Raw genomic sequence first — 21,372 nt, 5'->3', positions numbered from 1 at the left:
TATATACATTTTTTCTTTTTTTGCTAAAAGCTCATAATAGGTATGGCGCTAAAATTCTGAATGCAAAAATGGTTCTTTGTATTGTAAAGGTCTGAGCACTCCAAACTGCAGGAACTGCGGCTACAGGATCATTTTTTAAATCACAGTACTCCAAAGTTACAATTCTAAAGAGAACTTAATGATGTAAATAAATATGGGAAAAAATGTAGGTAAAGTTAGTAAAACTAAGACAGCCAAATTAATTCTCTTAATTCCTAATTAAAGATTAACCTGCAGGCACTGATTATCACCGTAAAAGGCAGAATGAAAGTCTATTAAAAATATATATACAGATTCCTTGATTAATTTATGTGTTGGTAAGGGGATTTTTTGTCTTAAAATTTTTATGAAAAACATAAAAAAAAAAAAACAATATTTTTAACAATATACAAAATAGCTAATCAATATGAAAGATTTAATACTTTTTTGTAAAATAAAAAAAACAACTCCATCTAAAGTTGTCAACATTGAAGATATGTCTTTTTTCATGTGCTAATATAGTTCGTCTGCATTACATCAGTGTGGGGAAAAAAGGGGGGACACATCTGTGAGGCGCACAGAGAAAGTATTTTTCTCCTTACAACAATTCTAACAACTACTTTGAAAGTTTTCCTAATAATAAGCAAAATAAAAAAATTCATTGTTAATTTCCATGTGAAAAACATATTTAATATAAGAGACAGAATGTTATGCACAGTATTGATATACCATTAAGCTATGATAAAGCAACACTAGAAACATTTAACCAAATTATTTGTTTTACTATTAGGTTTTAAATAGACTGTAAAGCATAACTGCAGTAATGCATATGAATGAGAAAAGGAAAAATGAATGAGAGGCATGTCTAGAAATTAGGTCTATTGTGACATATTCACAAGGATCAGTTGACCTCAGTGTTGATCAGACTAAATGGAAATGTGTCTTAAGTCTTAAGCAAATCATACATAATTTATAATTAAGAGCTGTATAGTTTATGACCACTTATTTTTATAAGACACTAAATTAACAAAAAGTGAAATCCAGTATATTTGCCAAGCAGATGGTGAGAAAAAGGAAGGAAGAAAGTTGTGTCATTGTTTTACATGACAGGATTCTTTTAAAAATTATTTTCGAAATAAAATCAAATGACTGGGTGATGAGAAGCTGTGGCAATATTTTGGTGACACAGTCAAACCCAGCATTATTTGCGCACTGTGCTGATTTGGATTTAGAATTACTTCCATTCAACCACAAGCATTGTATTGAAAGTAAGAGATGGGGATCTCAAAAAATATAATATATAGGAGCATTATTGTTGAATTAAAAACAAAAAATTCGGTTTTTAATACATATTTTGTTCAAATGGGGTATGTAAAAATTTCCTGAAGCTGTTATAACCCAAGTTCCATTTTATTTTTAGCTCCATTAACACATTCAGGGCAGGAAAATTACCTTAAACCTTAATCCTTTATATGACACTCAGTGAAACACTTTGAAAATCTACATTTCTAGCCAATAGTGTTATTGGAATCGAGGACAAGACCTTATTACCTTTGTAACATTTTGATGGCAGAAATGTCAATGTAATAACAAGAATAGGGCTGGGTAAAAAAAAAAAAAAAAACGATTTTGAATCGATTCCTTTACATTTTTGGAAAATCGATGTCTAGGGAATGAGATCGATTCATTTTATAGTGACCCGCGTGACGTTAATATTCAAATAAGCAGGAAAGATGCACTAAAGATTACATCAAGCCAGACAGCTGCAAAAATACCGAATAGGTTGACTGAAGACATTAACAAATGGGGGCTGACCAGCAAACACCCTGTAGTTGTTAAAGACAACGCTTCAAATATGGTTTGTGCGGTGGAGATAATGCAGCTCATGGATTTCTGCTGTGTCCCATCTGCTTGCTCTAGTGAAGCTTCACTTTTTCACAAATAAGTTTGCACTTTTGAGCCAGTTTTGTTCACATATCATGTTTAAACTGTCTGATTTACAAGTGTGCACTTTGTGTTTAATGTGACAGGAAAAAACAAAATACATGAGTATTTTAAAAAACTGTTGAACCACTTTCATTATTGTAAAAACAGATCGAATCGAAATTAATCGATTTAGAACCGTATGAATCAAAATCGATTCGATTCAGGACTTTGGCGAAAATACCCAACCCTAAACAAGAAACTCCAACTTGCCAGAATATATTAAGTAAAATAACAAAAGTGCTTCTATAAGAAATTCATGAAAAACACTCCGAGTGAAAGAAACACATTCTTTGGTCCAACATGACCTTAGAGGCATTAATGCTTATACTGGCAATTACATCTTTTTAGATTATAAACCTAAATATATTTGTTAACTATGCTTATTAACTTTTTAACTTTTCATTTAGCGTTTTACCTTTTTAGACTTAATTTACAGTAGGTAATCCAAGGGCTCATCTAATTGGTCAAATGCCAAAATAAGATATACAGCCATGTAGCAATATCTTTGCTGAATGGCTTGAAATAGATCTTGTGTTTCTAGACCTCAATGAGGGCCTGGGGGGGCTCCATTTGTAAGGGGAATGCAAGTGATCAAAAAGGGTAATATGTCCAATAAAGGGTTAATCTGTCCGAGGTATAAATGCATTTGGATTTTGACTTTTAACAGGCAAAGAAAAAAAACTGCTTTTGATAATAAAAAAGTTTAAAAAGTAATAAAAACTGAAACTAATATTCAATAAGTTCTGATGGGGTTATTATTCAGCCTAATAATGGAGACAGGGTTTTGCAGAACATCTTCAATGAATAAATTATATTTTTTTATCTGACAAATGAAGATGATTTACATTAACTGACATTCATTTCCTTAAAACAAAACCCAAAGAACATCAGTGGTGCAATAACTCAGTTTGTTGTGTGGGCGTTCTAACTCACTTTACTCAATTTACCAGGTAGTGTCTTCCTAAATGAATCAAGTTTTGACTTTGCATTTTTAAATACATCATTAATTACAACAGAAAAGGATTAGAGCCACAGAAAAAATAAAAATTCTGACTTTAATCTCAGAAATTTGGATCTTAATGTAGAGCCCTCAGCTTCACTGACAAAGATATGAGTTGTTCGGGAGGGCCAGTAACACATTGGTGGAAAATGACGAAATTAGGTGACTTTTTCCATGCCCGGGGGGTCCCTGGTGATGCTATTTCATTAATGGAAGAGCAGAAGGTGATTAAAACAAGAGAGCTAGTTTAGTCTCTAAAACACACATGGCTACAGCTTAATGCTAACATGTTTGTTAGTTGTCAGAATTCAGTCAGAATTCTGAGATTTAAGTTAGAATTCTGAGACTAAAGTCAGAATTCTGAGATTAAAATTAGAATTTTTAAATTAAAGTCAGAATTCCGAGATTAAAGTCAGAATACTGACTTTTTTTCTCATATTATACTGGAATAAAAGTTAAAAATCAGATAATTAAAAAAATAAAAATTCAGTGGCCCTAATGCTCTTCCATGCATTGTAAATTGTGATAACATTTGGTTTAGTTTGAACTAAAGGAGCCCAGCTGTGTCTGTCTGGCATTAACCAGTTCCCGGTTGCTTGTTCCAGGCCTGTCTGACAGCGTGCATGGGCGTCACCTGCTCCATATTAGTACATTTCCAGCCTTAAAAAAAACTGCCTCTGCTGCAATAAAGTTTTAACGGACTTTCTGCTTTTAAGAGTAAAAACAAAAACAAAACAAAACATCTCTCCACAAATGAGACGGTAAAGGTCCTAAAGTTAGTGATCCCTGTCCCTTTATAAAGCGCTCCTCTACCTGTTTTAGTAAAGTAGGAAGGGACCACAAGCTGACCCACCTTGTCTGACAGGCTCGAGAACATCTCAGTTCTTACAGACACCAAACTAATTGAGTGACTCTTTAACAACGCGGTGGTGCCTTAAAACATAAGTAAAGTCCGAAGCTGTCCAGGTTTAAAGGTGTAGAAAAGGCCTTACCTTTTCACCGCTCACTGCCCAAGGACTTCCCTCTTCATCGGGGAGTTACCTGAATCCCGCAGGTGTTTTTTCAGGAAGTCCAAATTAGAACGAGAAGCAGAAACGAGCAGAAACGTCACTAACCTAGCTGTTGCGTTTGTACTTGTATAAATATATATATGTAAGTATTACTGAATATATTCCCGCAATAGTTCTCTGTGGGAACAAATGTAATAGTCAGGAACTTTGAACAAGAGGTATCCGTAGTGAGACCTCCCTTCTGCCTGTCGGTGGAATCTTTGCTCTTCCTCATGGTCCTAATGCTGCTCATGTTAACGCCCTGAGCGAGCAAAATAAAAAATAAATAAATAAAATTAAAAAAATAAAATAAAATCCCCCCCAAAAAGAAAAACATAAACAAATTATCGCAATGTAACGGAAGAGAATTAGAGCCACCGGAAAAAAACAGATTTTTAACTATTATTTCAGTATAATATGGGAAAAAAGTCAGAATTCTGACTTTAATTTCAGAATTCTGACTTTTTTTTTTTCAGAATTCTGATTCAGTCTAAGAATTTTGGATCTTAACCCGAAGGGTCCCTGGTGATGCTGTTTCAGTAACGGAGGAGCAGAAGGTCATTAAAACAAGAAAGCTAGTTTAGTCCCTAAAACAGACATCACTACGGCTTGATGGTAACATGTTTGTTAGCTGTCAGAATTCTGAGATTAAAGTCAGAATTCTGAGATTAAAGTCAGAATTCTGAGGAAAAGAGTCAGAACTCTGAGATTAAAGTCAGAATTCTGACCCCTCTCTCATATTATACTGAAATAAAATGTAAAAATCAGTAAACTTTTTTCAGTGGCCCTAATCCTGCTCCGTACAATGTTAAACTTGGGCCAACACCTATTTTTTTCCTGAATATTATACTCTGAAGAGCTTTTCTACCACGGTGTTTCATTTGTAATTTTATATTCCTGCTTAATGGTTTTTATACAAATATGGTTCACCACCCAAAGCAGCAAGGTGTGACAATCATCTGCCATTCTTTTACTTGATCTGTTGTTTTATGTACCTGTCTCTTAATTTTATGTATTTCTGTTTAGTATGTAACTTTGCTGCCTCTTGCCAAGGGATGAAAACAAGGTTTTTAATCTCAATGGGATTTTTTTCCCCTGGTTAAATAAACTTTAATAAAATAGTAATGACTGCCCCCTCAAAAAGTCTGACACTTGTAAAAGCTGATATTTGACTTGTTTGGGTATTTAGACAGAAGGGACTGGACCCACAGGTTGTTTTGTAAGTTAAACAACAAAAGCAAACATTAAAGGGGTAAATTAAGGTTTTATTACTTAACATTCTGGCAAACATAAAGGCACTTGTACTGTGTTTAAGGTAGTTTTGGCAATATTTTATTATTTTTAGTTTTATTAAAGTTTTAATAACTGGTAATGAGCTGTAAATATCTTACCTTCTGTACATATACATTGATTTGATAGGGTAAACAATCAGAATTACACCATGTGACAACAACTCATATCCTTTAGATGTCATTCTGGGTGATGTAATAAAAATGATACAAGCTTTTAACCCACAACTTCTTTTTTTGATGAAGTCTCTGACATATAAATCTATAGCTGTAACTCTAGGTTAGAAGCAGTAACACTCCCCTTTTAAAGATGCATCACACAGCAAGGTTAGACAATTACTACAGTGACCCAAACAAGACTTTTCCAGAAACACAGGATAGAGGAACTACATTTCCCCCTGTAATGTAACCCAGAATGTTTTCCCATAATAATGATTCAAGACAGAACGATTCACTCTTTAAAAACAGCAGCTGTATTTGGAGAAAAAAAAAAAAGTGAATTTCTGTTATTTTTTTCTTTTGACTGACTGACGTTGGATCATTAAAATGTCTTTTTAAAGCTTCATAAAATGTAATATATTAGTTATCTCATTCTCTCATAATGTGTTTAATGACCAAATGAAAACGCTTAGGGTAAAAAAACAACAAAACAAGACAGTGTCCAGGAACTCCATGCAGGCTCAATCAGTGAAGTATTAGTTTTCCTCAACATTGTTGCACAGTGATGGGTAGATGTTGTTTCTTTAAACAAAGCTGCAGAAGGATGAGATTATGGTTATAATTCAGATCACATTTTATTATTTTAAGGAGAATAGGAATGTCTGCAAGTTAATGCAATACCATATCTTTATTGACCCCTCCCCTTTGTAAGTACACATTATCCTTCAGCAGTATTAAGCAACCCCTGAAGCTCAGTTCTGAATTAAGCTTCAATTCTCCAGCCTTTTGAATATAACAAATAAAGCTAATGGATAATGCTCTCCCTTATAAAACCCAACACATATGAAAGTGACGAAATTTTCATCTGTCACACAGAGTACATGTCACAAATATGTATATTTGTTAAACTCCATGAGATGGGCTGTGCCTTTACGGTCTGTCACGCAAAGGATTATGGGAAACCGGATGGCTCCTAGCGACAATTATGGACGTCAGGAGGTCCCCATGCTAAGTGTATTGCCACATTACAGTAGTAACTAGACTGCTTCCTTGTCCTAGCTCCTTCCTAACTGCCAGCACTATTCAGATAGCACTCATTATGGCGACCACATCCGCACTTCCGCTGTGTCCTTACCAGACATGGGCAATGTGGAGTCAACAAGTCATCTCCATGTCATGTATTGGTTCTACCCAGCAAATTAACCAGGTGTGTGCAATCTGCACAGGTTAATTCACCTGCTTCAGTGGCTGGGTAGAACCAATACATGACATGGAGATGACTTGTTGACTCCACATTGCCCATGTCTGGTCCTTACTGATTTGAGGTTTTGTGATCAAACAAAGATATGATGGAAACCTCATTTAAACAGCCACAGCAAAGACTGTCGGTCACATAACTGGTTGAGGCCATTTACAGGTGATTTGCCAATAGCTTTTTGTGAAGCTTTACCAAGTTATTTTCAGATTGATACCAAGGGATCGCGATTTAAAGTAATACTGTAAAAGTGAGACACAAGAAGAACCACAGCTGAAAAAGCTGCATCTGCCCCAAATAAACGTCCTAGTTGTCCCACTTGTGTTTTTCTGAGATCTTGTCACCCTATGCAGAGGGCTAAAGGATGTTCGGATTTTGCGCAGTCCAAACAAAGTCTGTATCTTCTGATAGCTACTTTCTGAAGGAAGATCAAACATCCAGTGGTGGTCCACTAAGCATGCATTCCAATCGCTTCCACAGTCACTGGGTTTAAATTCAATAGTGCAATTTTGGAATGTCATTTAATTGGAGATTAAAATCAAAGATGTCCAGCTGACAAAACAGCAACTGTTGTGCTTTGCTATCATGTTGACATGGACCTAAATCCCAGGGAATGTTTCTGATACATAGAAATAAGCTATTTCAGAATAGAAAAAGAAGGTCCAATCCGAAGTATAACTAATAAAGGGGTTAGTGGAAACCCTCTCTGGAGGCAGAATCAGATTTTATGAGTGGTTTTTAACAATTAATGACTTTCTTTCACATGTTATAGACAGAGGAAAAGCTGAAAAATCTGGGTAAGACATTTGCAAACAATTTCTAGATAAAGTTTCTCCATATATATTGGAAAATATAGCATCTGTAAAGCCTTATCTCTAAGAAACCTTAATTACAAAGAGGCTTTTATGTGTACTTCTAATTTCTAACAATCCATCCATAGTCTATGCCCCGATGTTTTATTATTTTACCCTTTAACAAAGAATAAGCATGTTTAAATGATTTTTTTTTTTTTTTTTTTTTTTCTGGTTTTTCTTTTTTCATTTTTATCTCTTTTTCTTTTAAAAATAAAAATAAAAACAGTGGCATGTTTAAACTGTCTAAGTAATAACTCAACCATATAGGTTGTTGTGAACATATGGAAATATAGAATCCTTTTGGAAAGGACTGCTAAAATTCATAATTCATGTTAAAACACTTCCTTTATTTTCTCTGAACAGGCTTGAACAAGTCCAATCTTCCCGCTTTAACAGTTGCTTTGTGACTGTAGACGACGCCCAGAATCTGGCAGCCAAACCCGTTTTGTCCAACTTGAAGGGGATTGAACATACACAAAATACCTCTGAGGGCTGCAAACAGCTCTTTTTTTTTCTTAGAGATTGCAGTATGTAAAATTGCCACTACCAAAACAGCAGAGTTGCCTTTATTAACCATGTAAACAACATTCAGGTTTATACATAAAAATTTGTTTAAACCAACAATGAACAATAAAATTACAGAGAAAATTGTATTACAATTAACATTTGTGCAGAGCATAGTAATTAAATTGGAAGAACTGGATGAGAGCAATAAGAAGATGGTTGTTGATTAAAACTCTAATGGACAGGAAAATCAAATAATATTGTATAATATTTTCTTACAAATGAGGAAAGTGCTGGAACTCATTGAATGCGGCACACTTGATCCCAATACACATGCACTATTAATAAAAACAGGAGTGCATTAGAAGAGGTACTGCTTTGCAGAGATGTTACTGGACTTGATCTCAAACAAATTAAACTTTAATTTCATATCTTTAAATTCATGTGATAAGTCTTTGCCATTCTGCCAATGTTAAAGTGAAATTTAAAGGTGCATAGCCATGTCATATGCAAAAAAACAAAACAAAAACCATTTTGATTATGATAAAAATAAGTTAATATACAACACACATCCATCCTGATAGTGTTAAATAGTCCATTATATCCTTGCTCACCAACTGTGCACATGTGACATTTGGCTCCTCTGGTCAAGTGATGTTGCTGTTGTAAATATATACACAGAAGGGCTTTATGTACTCACAAACTTAGCAAAAACAAAGCAAAACAAATATAGAAAAAACAATATCACAGCAGAATGTTGTAATTTTTCGTAAAAACTTTGTATGCAACCAGAGTGAGCGACTGGTGTATACGTTTGAAAAGCTAGAGTATATAACAAGTCTAGGCCTTTTTAAAATGTATCAATGCGAAAGACCGCTTGAAAGAGACTGGATGAACCTCTGCAAGGTTTGAAATAAAAAAAAAAATAAGTAAGGAATGAGTTCCTGTGTAATTGTGGTTCTTTATTAGCTTTTTTATATCATTGTGTTTTTTGCACCATTTACAGTAGGTTTGCCTAACTCCCCTTCTTTTAAAATTTGACTGTAAAAATTCCAGTTTTAAAATTCTTTCTAGCCTCTGGTTGCTGATAAAGTTTGAATCACCCGCTCATGACTTAAAAGTGAGTTTCATCATTGATCTACAAGTATAAAGATGCAGAGATGTAGAAAATAAAAAGGGACTTTTCAACAGCAGAACATGGTGTATAACTTGATTTAGCCCAAAATGTATTCTTTCTTTCTAGAGTTGGACCAATACAGTTTTTTAGGCCGATGCAGTTATCGATTTTTTTTCCATATTTATTTCAGTTTAACTGATCCCCTTATATGCCCTGCAGATTTCTTTCGGACCCATTCTATAGGAGGATATTGCTTTCTCTACCTTCATTTGCATGAAAAAAATAACAATGAAACAAAAGTCCCAATTTAACAAAAAAATAAAAAATAAAATAAAAATTAGTTTAAAAAAATAATAATTACAATTAAAAAAAGATAAGAAATTAAGGAAGTGGCAATGCTTGCACCATATGTGCTCTCAAGGCATGGCTGCTGAGTTCACTCCTAACTCAGCAAATACATGCATGTATTGCTCAATAGCGATACAAGAAAAAAAACGCTAATATTGACCAAAAATATTGGCTGGATAGTGTACCAGTCTATCTCTATTTATTTCTAGAAAATATAAGGTTATGCTTGAGGCCTCATTGTTTTGTTGTAATGCTTATGCATTTAAACAAAGTAATTTTAAATTAAGATTGTTTTACTAAATGTTGCAGTGTTAAAGTAACACTTTAAGAGTACATTTAGTCCCACTCTGACTTAGTGTGGGTTCGAATGTACTCTTAAAGTGCTACTTTAACACTGAAACATTTACTGTGTAGTTTAATTTGGTGTGTACTGATGCTCCATGTGGGCTGTTCTTTTCAAAAATGTATCTAACTTTATATAGTCGGATCTATCACTGAATAAATCTTGCGACCCAGAGCCGTCTTTTATGACAGTCTGAGCTCCCCCTAAACGAGAGAACTGCCCTAAAAAGCTGTTGTTAGACAATAAAGTGAAAATGAAACTTACCTGCTCAGACATATTTTTGGTTCCTTGATGCAGGATCTAATTTAGAGAGGTCTTGTCTTTACAAGTAACTCAATGATTTCTTGAACTACTGGTTTAAAAGGTGCTGAGATTCCAAAACAGGAAGCTAATTAAATAAGCAGCCGTGGAATGTTGGCAGTTGCTTCAAAGGGTGCCAAACACTTCAATTCCTCTAAGATGTTAGTCCTCACCCCTATAGAGGAAGGTGTTTTGAACCCCTAAACTCAGTTAAAAACCTGTCAGTCTGACCTGGATTCATGCTAAAGTGACCAGTTTATCCACATTAATCTGATTGGTTTGAGGAATAGGAAGCCAGGCTGGCAACGCCAACAAAATCATTTTTTGGATACCTTCTCAAATGCACTACAGAGACCAAAGTTAGAGGATAAATCATTAAATCAAAATCTGTCAGGTTTCCTAATATGATGAAACTGGCAGAGAGAATGTGGCTGGTTTTTCAGGGGTACAGCCTACATACTCAACTCCACTGCTCTATCTACAAGTGATTTTTTTTCTTGGAAATGTGGCACCATATAAAGGGAAATAGACTTTCCAGGAGTATAAGGATTCTTGTCAAAATATATGGTTACAACAAAGCAATAATTGACCAAATTTCTATCTCTCAACTGAAAATACATATTATGTAGTAACATGTATATGTTTTTTTTTAAACCAAGAGGCACACCTCAGCTCACATAAAGAAGTAGAAATAAGCATTAAATACATTATTAGACTTTATGTAAGGCATCAAAGGGGTACCGTGTGCAGTTCTTAGTTTAACTATAGCCATCTTTTTGCCACCTGTTCTTTTTTACATTAAGGACATATAAACCTAATTAAAACATCTTCATTATTTTTACAACAGCTACATTGGGTCTTCAGAAGTTTCCACGTTGGTGATGATAACAAAAGTAGATCTGACCTATTACATCATGTTTTATACACCTTTAAAAGACATTGACAAGTGCTTGTCATTCTCAACAGTAAACAGCTACAGTGTAAACAGAGGTGAAGATCTTGATGATTCCTTCAAACGTTGGTGATTTCAACACTCTTGAAGGTGTGCATCGGGCTGCCTTTGGCACGGGGAACAGCATGCACTCTGGCCTCTCTGGGCAAAGAGCCACAGTTGCTGTGGAAGCCCAGAGCTCGCTCCACGGAATGACTGTCTGCACGTAACCTTAGTGGACTCTAGGAGAAAAAGGACACACAATGAAACCGTTGCCTTTGGTTTCTCTGGACTCAACAGTCTACCAGCTTCCTCCCTGCATTTGGATTATTCGCTACTATTTAACTAATGCTGTCTAATAGTCTGTTGATGTAGAAGCTCAACAAAGCAGCAGAGGTGGTGGAGGTAATCAACCCGCTTTAGATGGACAAGGGTTTGAATGATTTAGACATTATATTAAAATGTTATCCTAATGGTAAAAGTTAGTGAAGGGGTTAAATAGTGTATGTCTTATTCACCGTGGCATATTTCTGTACTAAACATGACTTGAAAATACTGTTTATGCATCCTTCTTTTTTTTGTGCTATTTTTATTGCCATGGCTGTTCATTGACATAGCATTATGTCGTTCTCATTCACCAGCATATCAGCAGTCAAGCAATATGTTTTTATTTCCAATGTTACACATTGATGAATGATTTTTCCACTTTCAGGGTGGGTTTTAAATCTTAACTTCAGAGGAGAGCAACACAAAGAAAGGGCATGAAGGGGGTAAAAAATAAAATTATATACACTTATTTAATCTTACAGAAAAATCAACTAGATATTTTTTAATGAGAATGGAAAAGATGACTTTACAGAAGAGGAAGGGAGCCGCTTACAGCTCAACATTAAATAAAAGATGGTCGTTCTGATGTTACAAATTTAATCCATCTTTCCCATCTTTTAAAAAACACAGACTGCTGTAGCCATAAAATATGATAATATATCTATCCACAAATCCGTATCTCTTTCTCATTTATTTATTAGTTTAGATATTCTAAGGCTGAGATAAGGGTTGAAGAATAAAAAAGTGTGTTGTGCTGACTACACTCTCATGTAGATCAGAGGGATATTTTACTATTGCTAAAATAAAGAACTTGCCCTAAATCTGCAAATGTAAGATATTGAGGGGTGATCAGATAATCTCAGATTAGATTCATCAGGTTAAGATGAATTTTAATGGCAGCTACCTACAGTATGTTATTTACTATACTTTTACAAGACATTATTTGAAAAATGATGCTGTTGTAAATCTGCTATGTGCTTTCATTATTTCCATGTTTCATTAGCTTTTTGAAATATTTATGCTTTAACAAGCGGAAGGGGACCAATAACAAACTTTGGACTTCAGACCTTGTGTGCTAGTCTTTAACTGATAGGTGAGAAATGGGTTAGGCATACCTTTCCTAATCTTCTGATAGACATCCTTTCATCAGCAAAGCGATTAACAGCCACAGGTGAAGAAGAACTGATAACCCCAGTGCTCTGCTCTGCATTTCTGTAAACACAATTTCTTTAATTAGTAGTAAAGGGAGACATTCAAGTGTTTTCAATAGATTTGGTTTTTAATGCTACCTTAGAGGTGCAGAGAGAGACTTCATTTCTTCATACAGGTGTCTGTGCAGCATGTGTTTATTGCTGGGGATTCCCAAAGCTTTGGCCAAGGCTTCTGTGTCAAAGGATTGGTCCAGTGTGATAACTGCACCATGAATGCCTTTTCCCTGAAGGTTTTCTGCAAACTCCTACAGAGCAAAATGAGGAAGCAGAATATGAGTCACATGACGGAGTCAGTAATGTGTACAATCATTAATCACAATCATTCCCAAAACTGAAACCAGGAAAATAAGCTTTAAAAAGAAATTTCCTCCTAAGTTTTTTTTTTCCTCTACTGTTGGCCCTACAATACAATGCAATGTTTTACGTTTCCTTTTTAAATAAAGTTAGACATAAAATATAAAAATAATAAAATACATCTTGGAGTGGTTTGCTTCTGGTTCTCTTTTTTTCTTCTCCTTTATATTTCGTTGTTGGCTACCATTATAATCTTTTCTCCTGTCTTTTTATTTTTTTATTTTTTACTTTTTCTATTATGTTTTTAGTTGAAACTGTCCTATATCAAAACTACCGGTAAGCTGGCATCTTGACCAGAATGCACTGGAATAAAGCAGTAATCCATTGGGAACAGTAAATCAAAGCTTTATCATTAATGTAACATTATTGGCATTCTGAACGTGGCAACAAAAAAACAAAACAAAACAAACAGAATGTAAAAAATCTAGGCTGCACATCAGAAAAACTGCAGCACTACTGCTGATAACTACCATTAGGATTAAACCAATTTTCCCCAATGTTTTTGAAATTCATCATAATGTCTCAATCACTCTTTTCTCAGCTTTAGCATCTCAGCCACTGAACATGGAAACTTTTGCAGGTATTGAGGGCAACAAAAGTTTAAACAAGGTTGAAGAAATTGTGAAGAAATTGAATCCATGCAAACTAGATTAAGATATTCTCCAAGTATCACATCTACCTTAAGGTCGATGTCCTTGATCCACTTCATCACTCTGTTACACGTCCAGACAAGAGGGTCTTGGTTTTCATGCTCGCATTTTAAGCGACGTAATTGCAGGGCCTTAGGAATGGTGATCAAACAGCAGGGTAAGAAGCACAGCCATGGTATGAAAATAATGGGAATTTTTAGTCAAACACACTTTATTTCTTTTGCATATGATAGAATTAGGTCATGTACGTTAATGCTCTTTTGAAATGTTGGTGGGGGTTTTGTAGTTATGTGATACTTTCAACAAACAAAAAATGCTAGTTTAAGTTTAAAACTATAGCCTGTTTTTTATAAGTCTATTTTCTACACCACATCTGTCCTAACAATTTCATATTTGATTAATTAGGTTTTGCCTTTGTGTGACAGCCAGGTGTAATGTCAATTAAGCTTTGGTATTATTTTACACCAAAAGTCAGCCATTGTGACACATTATGATCAGACCTCTTTGTCAAAGCTGAGCATCTGCAGGAGCTGGATTCCTAGTAGGAGACTCGTTTGGTGGAAAGGCTCGCTAATGTTCAGGAATCTCTCCAGATCTCTGCGGCTCAGGGAGTTCAGCACCCGTCCGTCCACTAGGTTTGTGTGGAAGGTTTGGAAGTACTGAGGTAGGCCTACGTCACTTAGCCATGATGTGGAGACCCAGTGATGATCCAGCTCAGATGCTTTTGATAGTCTGAAAGAGGACAAGACTTACTGTAGTTTAGCGAATACTGTCTTTAATCCACTTTATGCAAATATCAAAAACCCAGCATGGGGAGAGTTGTAATACCATTAGTTCTAACAGCAGGGAACAGAAAACAAGTTCTATGATTCTATCATTATTTAGCCACCCCTCCCTTTGGATTACATGGTGAATGCAAAGCCTGAAAGCCAGAGTGTTCCAATTTTATTGCGAAAAAAAAAAGGGTTAAAAAGTGTTTAACAAATGTACAGTTGTTTTCTTACTAATACAATAGCAGCTATACTCAAATTCCAGTTAAAAATATAGGTTCTCAAGCAAATATCTGTGGATATATCCTGAACTAATTTCTGAGCTGCAAATGTATTAAAATTTGGTAAAAACTTTTTTTAATCTTAACCCTAACTATTACCAACACATGCCTAACCCTAACCTGAACTAAAACCTTAGTCCTAAATTTAACTCCGGCACAAATAAGAGAACGTTACCTATATGTGTAAACAGACGGAGAACAATTGTAGACTCTAAATCTCAGACAAAAAGAGTGACAGACCCTGTTCTCGGTTTTTCTATTTAATGCTATCCCTATTTTTCCTGTTTTTGTCTTATTGTGTGAACTCACTCCTCATTGCTTCACAACCTGACCCAGTAATGGGGTAGGTAACAGGAGGACTGTTTCTTTGCCATAAACTCATCAAGTGAGATACTTGGTTTTATTTGTAGTAAATACATGGTGGTATAATAAAAGTTTAAGAAGTGTAGCTGAAAATCAGGGAGTTAGAAACACTGAATCAAAAGGTGTCACAACCATCCCTGGTCTCCCCATCTAAAAGACCACAAAACAAGGTCAAACCAAATTTCATAAAACAAGTCATAATTAATAATGTCATACTGTTGGTAACGGCATCTGTGGGCCGTCATGCAAAAGTTATACCTTTGTAATACTTTTGCATGTTTTTTTGTTGTTTATTAATTAAGTCTAGCAATCAACAACTTCCAATAACCTCCACTTTCCTGTCTGGTCAGTTCAAGTCTCTATGGTAGATGTGGTTCATTGCAAATTTGCTATCCAGGAGCACCTTCCAGATGTCCAGTGCAATGCTGAGGTAATATTTAGCATCTTTGGTTGGGGCAGCATGTGGACAATATATACCACTGTTTCTTCTTGCTTTCCAAATCACTTCTCTTGCTGAGCAGGGATTCAGTCAGTCCAAAAAAAAAAGTGTTCTTTGGTGTATACTTTATGACATATAGATTACAGAGAAATTAAAATTTGTTATGGGGTAAAAATTTAAACTTCTGATTGGAAACTGTCTGATAGTATAACTATTAAATATATTTCTTCAGATGGGTATTATTTGCTTTCCCAAGACAGAATGTCCTACTTACCCCTGCTCCCCTTCTGCTCTCCTGTAATCCTCAATAGCCAGTCGAACTTTTCTGCGATGAAGTTGATTAGTAATACCCAGACCCAGCTCTAAATCTTCATCCGTCAGACTCAGCAGCACCTAAACAACAGAAGATCCAGTCTTACAGAAGTGACAACAGCATCCATGTTAACCTATGTGCTACACTGCACACATCCAGATAAACAGAAAAGCTTGTAAAACCGAAGAAAAATCATACCTTGCCACTTTTGACATTTTCGGAGCAGGCTCGAATATACATGGGCATTCCCATGACAACCTCCATCCAGGCCTGCACGGCCCCTGCCCTCCACAGGGACATGCAGGTGGTCCGAGTGAGCTCTGCCTGCTGGAGGCGGTCCAGCTGCTCCTCTCCGTCAGACATGCTGTGCTGTGTGTCAGAGTCTGGGTTGGTCAGGAGAAGTTAGGCGGTGGCATACAGGAGAGGTTGGGGATCAGAGGGATATGGAAATAAAAGAGTGACTTATCTGAAAAAGGCATAAAACATCTTCTAAATATGTCAGAAAATGAAGAAAAATAAAAATTAAAAACATCAACATCAAGAAACAACTGAAGGTTTTAATGAGATTTGTTTTCAACGGCAACTATTTTTTCTATGAACAGATGCATCTCAGTAAATTAGGTTGTTGGAAATGTATTTAAATAATTCATTCAGTGAATGAAGCTCACATATTCTTCTGACTCATTATTTATAGAATGATATATAATAACTTTTTATGTTAGTAATTTAATGATTGTGGCTTTGAGATAACTCTGACTTAAGGAAATAAAAATAAAAAAAACAATAAAAAAAAGCATACCATACACCTGAAAAGTTTGTCCATTTATTGTACAGTTTAAGCATCAATGCTTTGTTTGGGCTTGTAAAAGATAGGCTCTGTGTATGCACCTTGAAGCTCTGTCTCTCCAGATCTTTGTCCTGAAAAGAGATCACTCGGGACAAACTCTTTAAATAACACTTCATAACTTATATGTGTTAAAATACCAGGAGACATGACCACAGATTCTGATAGAAATTGTAATCTTACTCAGATTAGATAAGTTGCTTAGAATTTACAGAAGGCAGCAGCTCACCTCCAGGCTCACCTGTCAGGATGTGGCCACGATTAACAGTTAAAAAAGCCTTTTATACATCTCTAGTTTGCCACATCATCACATCATTACATCAGACACATTAGTAGATGAGTGGACATCATGGCTCCAGCCTTATCAAAATATTACACATTGTTCTTAGCTGAAGGACACCGCTCTCATTCCATTTCCAAATCTTTACCACGTACAGAATAAAGATTATAACAGTATATCCAGACAGAGAAACAGTCTTAATTAGATAAACTATTGTAGAAAATATCAGTTCTGACATGCAACAGGCAGCTAATATTAAGGTGTAATGAACTCACACATCATCAATGATAATTATCCTAACAGGCTCCTTTTGAATGAATAATTGCATCATTACAGGTTGGCACCGAGGCGATCAGCCTGTGGCACTGCTGGGGTGTTAAGCCACACCCAGGCTACCTTTATGAATAGCTTTCAATGTGCCTGAGATGATGGTTCTGGAGTCTTTCAACTTTCTTTTGACAAAACTCCACTGATCCTCTGTCAGCCCAGTTTGAAGGCAAGTCAGGCAAAGTGATGCTATGATGTAAGAAAACTTTTATCAGCCAATATGTCCTGCAAAGTCAAACCTGCATCTTCATAAAGCTTTTCAGTAAAGACAAGCATGAAGTGCTCTGGACTGTCCGGCAGAAAGAACACGTCTATAGCGGCAGGTTAAACAGCCCAAAACTCCAATGACTGAAAAAAATCACACTTCAGTTCAAACAACATAGATTCTGAGTCTCCCAACTCTTCCTCTAAGTGGTGAACTCTTGATTATTTCAATAAGCTCAAACATCACCAACATAATGAGTCTGACCTTTTTTACTCCATTTTTTAGTGGCACTGGAAGGATTCAAGCTGCAGACCAAACCTTGTGAATCTTACCCATTAGATTTGCCTAATAACGCCGTCCAATGGTTGGCAATTTTACTTGTGCGGCTTTTTCTGCCACATTTTTTTCCCTTCAGCTCAACTTTCTTTTTAATTTCACTTGGTAACAGCATTTTAAACATTAGCACATGACCTTTAGCGGCTTATCCTCCTGGACAGTTGTAATATCAAGTCTTTCACACGGCTGGATAAGCCATTATATCACATTTCTGCACTAAATTCCTTTCTGTCATTTTAACCTTTTAAGCAAAATAAATTTTATTTTCAAATTAAATAATTAGAAGTGTAGTAGAAGTATAAATCAACTTTAAGAATACTAATTTAGTGAGATGCACCTGTAATTGTAACTCAAGAACTTTTTTTTTGAATAGAAAAATTACACCACCAATCCACCAGGTGGTGCCAAAATATTTCCCTTCACATAAATGTTCTCTGTTATATCTGAATAAAATGTTCAATATTCATTTGATATAGGACAAAATTATCTCTGAATATGTCAGAATACAGCTAGACAAGTCAAGTTTGTGGTTAAACTCACTACTGATGCTAGTGAAGGTATTACTAAGTATATCTGATGGATATGAAGAATTACTGCCATTAAGAAAATGTAATACAGACACAGGGATCATTCATAAAATCTCATGTTTCTGCCATTTATGAAAGACTTAAAACACTGACTTGAACCAACGAATCCTGCTTGATTCGTCTCCTCATGCTGACACAAGGGGCTGCATGCAAATCCAAATGTCACTCTGAAGTTTCTGTTTTTTTCTGTCTTTTCTCCTCAAAGAACAGCAACACATACTTGCATTTTTTTTTTCTTGAATGGACATGAGCGATATGAATAATCCCCAAAGTGCAGAAACAGACAGCTGGTAATCACAGATGAGGAGTTACTCACTGGTTTAGGAGAGAGTTGCCATTAGGGAATGGCAGGAGGAGGAGACAAACACGTTAGACTGAGACACAGGAACAGGATTACTCATGGAACAGAAAAACTACCACAAAGTGTTCACTTTCCGCTTTTATTTTTAAAATAGTTTTTTTTTTTCATTTCAGTTATAATTCACTTGGAAACCTCCTCAACATCTGACTGCAACATCTGCAGCACATAAATATCAGGAATCACCTCTCTGCTTATCTCATTTTGTTAAATAAAATACTTCAATAAATTTCATCTTTTGTGTATGTATTATTACCCTAATTTACAAAGCATTTAAACAGAGATTTATTAGAGCCATCTTTGCAGGAAATGAGGAGGGAGTGAACAAAACGCAATAAAAAAAACAAAAAAAAAACAGAAATAGGAATATTCTCAATAAGGCAGGGGGAAGGCAGGCATTCGTAATGCAAGGTTTGGTAGAAACAACGGGAAAAATAACACAAGAAGGATGCTTTTATGATACTTAATTTGACAGGAAATGAATGAATATTTAATCAAAGCAACACAGAGGGACCATGCATGTATTTAAAGCACATTCCATTGTCTCTGATTGGCACACGTTAGATAGCACTCAGCTGGAAATGAGTGACGTTAACAGTGTTACATGGCTGTTACTAACAGCAACCAAATGATGAAGCTTGAAGTATGGGTTATATGTCTTTGGCACTTGCACATGGTTTGGAAAAAGCTACATTTTTAGTTGGTGTGTTTAAATCAGTGCAGCTGTGCTCTTCATAAAAAGGCTGTTGGTCAGCCAGTACTTCTCTTCATGTTTAGGGATGTCTGGATCTGATCTCCAAGTATCGTCTCCTGATCGTTTTGATTGATCAATATGTGGGTAGCTGCTCTCCTTCCATCTGATCACCATATTTTCTATGGTTTAAGGTCAGCTGCACAGGCTGACTAATGTTACAATACCCTCAAATTTAAAATAGAACATAATCTATTTTCACATTTTTGGGAGAAAAAACATGAACTTAAAGAACTAAAAACTTTCTGTGGAGGAATGCTTAGTTTTTAGTCTGCCATTTCTATGTAACAGAATAAAGTCTCTAACTATTCAAAAATAGGTTTTTCACACTGCAGTTTGAGTTGTTCTGCTAAGAGTTTATTTTTTCTGCTTTGATGTTTAAGATTTTCCTGAAAAACATATTTAAAATCTAAAAACTTTGGGAAGATTTTATCACACAAAAACATACTTTTCTCAGATATGTATTAGATGACTCCAAAGATATAGCTGACATAACAGACAGTTCTTAAAGCTCAGCACCAGGATATTGAGGCTACTAAAATGAGGACAATTGATCATTTCTGTTGAGCTAATGAGACATAAATAATTTACACGGCATGGATTTTCATAGCTTTACTTAACCCGAGGATGATGAATTTATAACGTGTGCTGTAAGAAATGAAGGTATTAGATTGAAACCCACAATTGGTGAATATTGAATCTGAAATTACTTGGATCTGGATGAGTCACAAGCAAATCTTAATCGGGACATCCCTAAACATTTTCAAAATAAAATACAGGATGTTTTTACAGTGTGATATGCAACGAACGTTCGTGACGGAAGTCCTGTAACAGATCAACATAAACTCCATAAGCAGCACAGATAATCAATAAACTCCAATCAGTGTTTTTTTTTTTTTTTTAGGTCAACTTGGCAATGCTTCCTGGTGTGTTGCAAGAAAAGGAATAAAAAACTCACAATAAAAAAGAGACCAATCCTGCAAATCATGCTGAAAGCAACTATAGAGTAACAAAACCCAGATAACATTAACATTTAAACACTATTTTCACATTAGATCCTATATGTACATATAAACAGCAGTCCTTCAAGTGTCTATTTATAAAAAAAATTAAACAATAAGACATTTAAAGGATAATACAGCATGAACATGTCTACACATTGTAATAACCCAGTATATGTATTTATGTGCATGTAAACATATATACATATGCATACATGTACATCTATAAATATATATATATATTTAATTTACAAACATACATTTTTGTTGAGCAGGATACTGTACATTTATGGGGACAGCAGTCTCTTGGTTTTCATTACAATCCATCCATCTCCTTCTTCCAGACACATCCCAAAACACACAAATTTGATGCATGGAGATATATTCATGCACTCGCACACACACACGCTCATTCAGCTTCACCAGTCGGCATCCTCCTCTATGTAATAATCAGGGGTGGTTGTACCATCAAACAAGCCGGGGTCCATGGACTTGCGCTGTTTGCCTCGAGTGAACACCCGTGACAGAGATCCCAGAGTCATCTTGTCCTTCTTCTTCTTACGTTTCTGGTCTTCTAGATCTTCCATTGACTGAGTGGGCAGAGGAGATTAAAAAACAGAGTTGAGACAGGTTAAACTCACAGAGATGCGCCTTTTTTTAACTACTCACTGGGGTTTGATACAAATATTTACCCTTTTGTGTCTGTAAATAGAGAAGACTGTTAATAGACCCGTTCTTGGTCCTATTATGCATGCATGTTGTTTAATGGTGTCTTCCTGCTTTCATTTCGATCCACATTTATGATAAAGTTTCTGTTAAAAA

At 35.5% G+C, this 21,372-nt stretch overlaps 3 protein-coding genes across 7 annotated transcripts in view; all 3 read right to left on the bottom strand.

Annotated features, from left to right (window-relative positions):
• The window catches only part of tmem51 (transmembrane protein 51), an 11,361-nt gene extending 7,117 nt beyond the window's left edge, over positions 1 to 4,244 (bottom strand). The window contains exon 1 of one of the 2 annotated variants that reach the window (XM_015382046.1): positions 3,997 to 4,244. The gene's annotated coding sequence lies outside the window, so the exon portion shown is untranslated. The remainder of the gene's footprint in view (positions 1 to 3,996) is intronic. The other variant, XM_015382045.1, reaches the window with a different exon arrangement.
• A 5,721-nt stretch (positions 4,245 to 9,965) lies between these two features.
• LOC107089353 (kazrin-A-like) lies at positions 9,966 to 16,354 on the bottom strand. The gene is made up of 7 exons (XM_015382093.1): positions 16,060 to 16,354; positions 15,823 to 15,941; positions 14,196 to 14,427; positions 13,725 to 13,826; positions 12,770 to 12,936; positions 12,596 to 12,692; positions 9,966 to 11,395 (listed from the first exon to the last, which is right to left on the bottom strand). Exons 1-7 carry the CDS (start codon positions 16,222 to 16,224, stop codon positions 11,234 to 11,236), a joined length of 1,044 nt encoding a protein of 347 aa, XP_015237579.1. The 5' UTR covers positions 16,225 to 16,354; the 3' UTR covers positions 9,966 to 11,233.
• A 2,329-nt stretch (positions 16,355 to 18,683) lies between these two features.
• Positions 18,684 to 21,372, bottom strand: part of LOC107089352 (kazrin-like) — a 149,690-nt gene continuing 147,001 nt past the window's right edge. Inside the window, exon 9 of one of the 4 annotated variants that reach the window (XM_015382091.1) lies at positions 18,684 to 21,140. In XM_015382091.1, coding sequence (XP_015237577.1) covers positions 21,109 to 21,140 — 32 coding nt within the window. In that variant the 3' untranslated portion in view covers positions 18,684 to 21,108. The remainder of the gene's footprint in view (positions 21,141 to 21,372) is intronic. The other 3 variants (XM_015382089.1, XM_015382090.1, XM_015382092.1) reach the window with 3 other exon arrangements.

The sequence above is a fragment of the Cyprinodon variegatus genome, unplaced genomic scaffold (genome assembly GCF_000732505.1).
Source record: "Cyprinodon variegatus isolate N-32 unplaced genomic scaffold, C_variegatus-1.0 Scaffold248, whole genome shotgun sequence".
In the NCBI taxonomy this organism is placed as follows: domain Eukaryota; kingdom Metazoa; phylum Chordata; class Actinopteri; order Cyprinodontiformes; family Cyprinodontidae; genus Cyprinodon; species Cyprinodon variegatus.
This window is presented reverse-complemented; position numbering and strand designations above follow the sequence as displayed.

Bases quoted from the DNA above. Each gene is read 5' to 3' on its own strand.
- LOC107089353 (XM_015382093.1), bottom strand. From the start codon at position 16,224: ATGTCTGACGGAGAGGAGCAGCTGGACCGCCTCCAGCAGGCAGAGCTC. The intron at 14,428-15,822 runs GTAAGTAGGACA...GTCCTCTTTCAG, and splicing joins AGAGCAGAAGGGGAGCAGGG to ACTATCAAAAGCATCTGAGC. The intron at 11,396-12,595 runs GTATGCCTAACC...TTTTTCTCCTAG, and splicing joins CTATCAGAAGATTAGGAAAG to AGTCCACTAAGGTTACGTGC.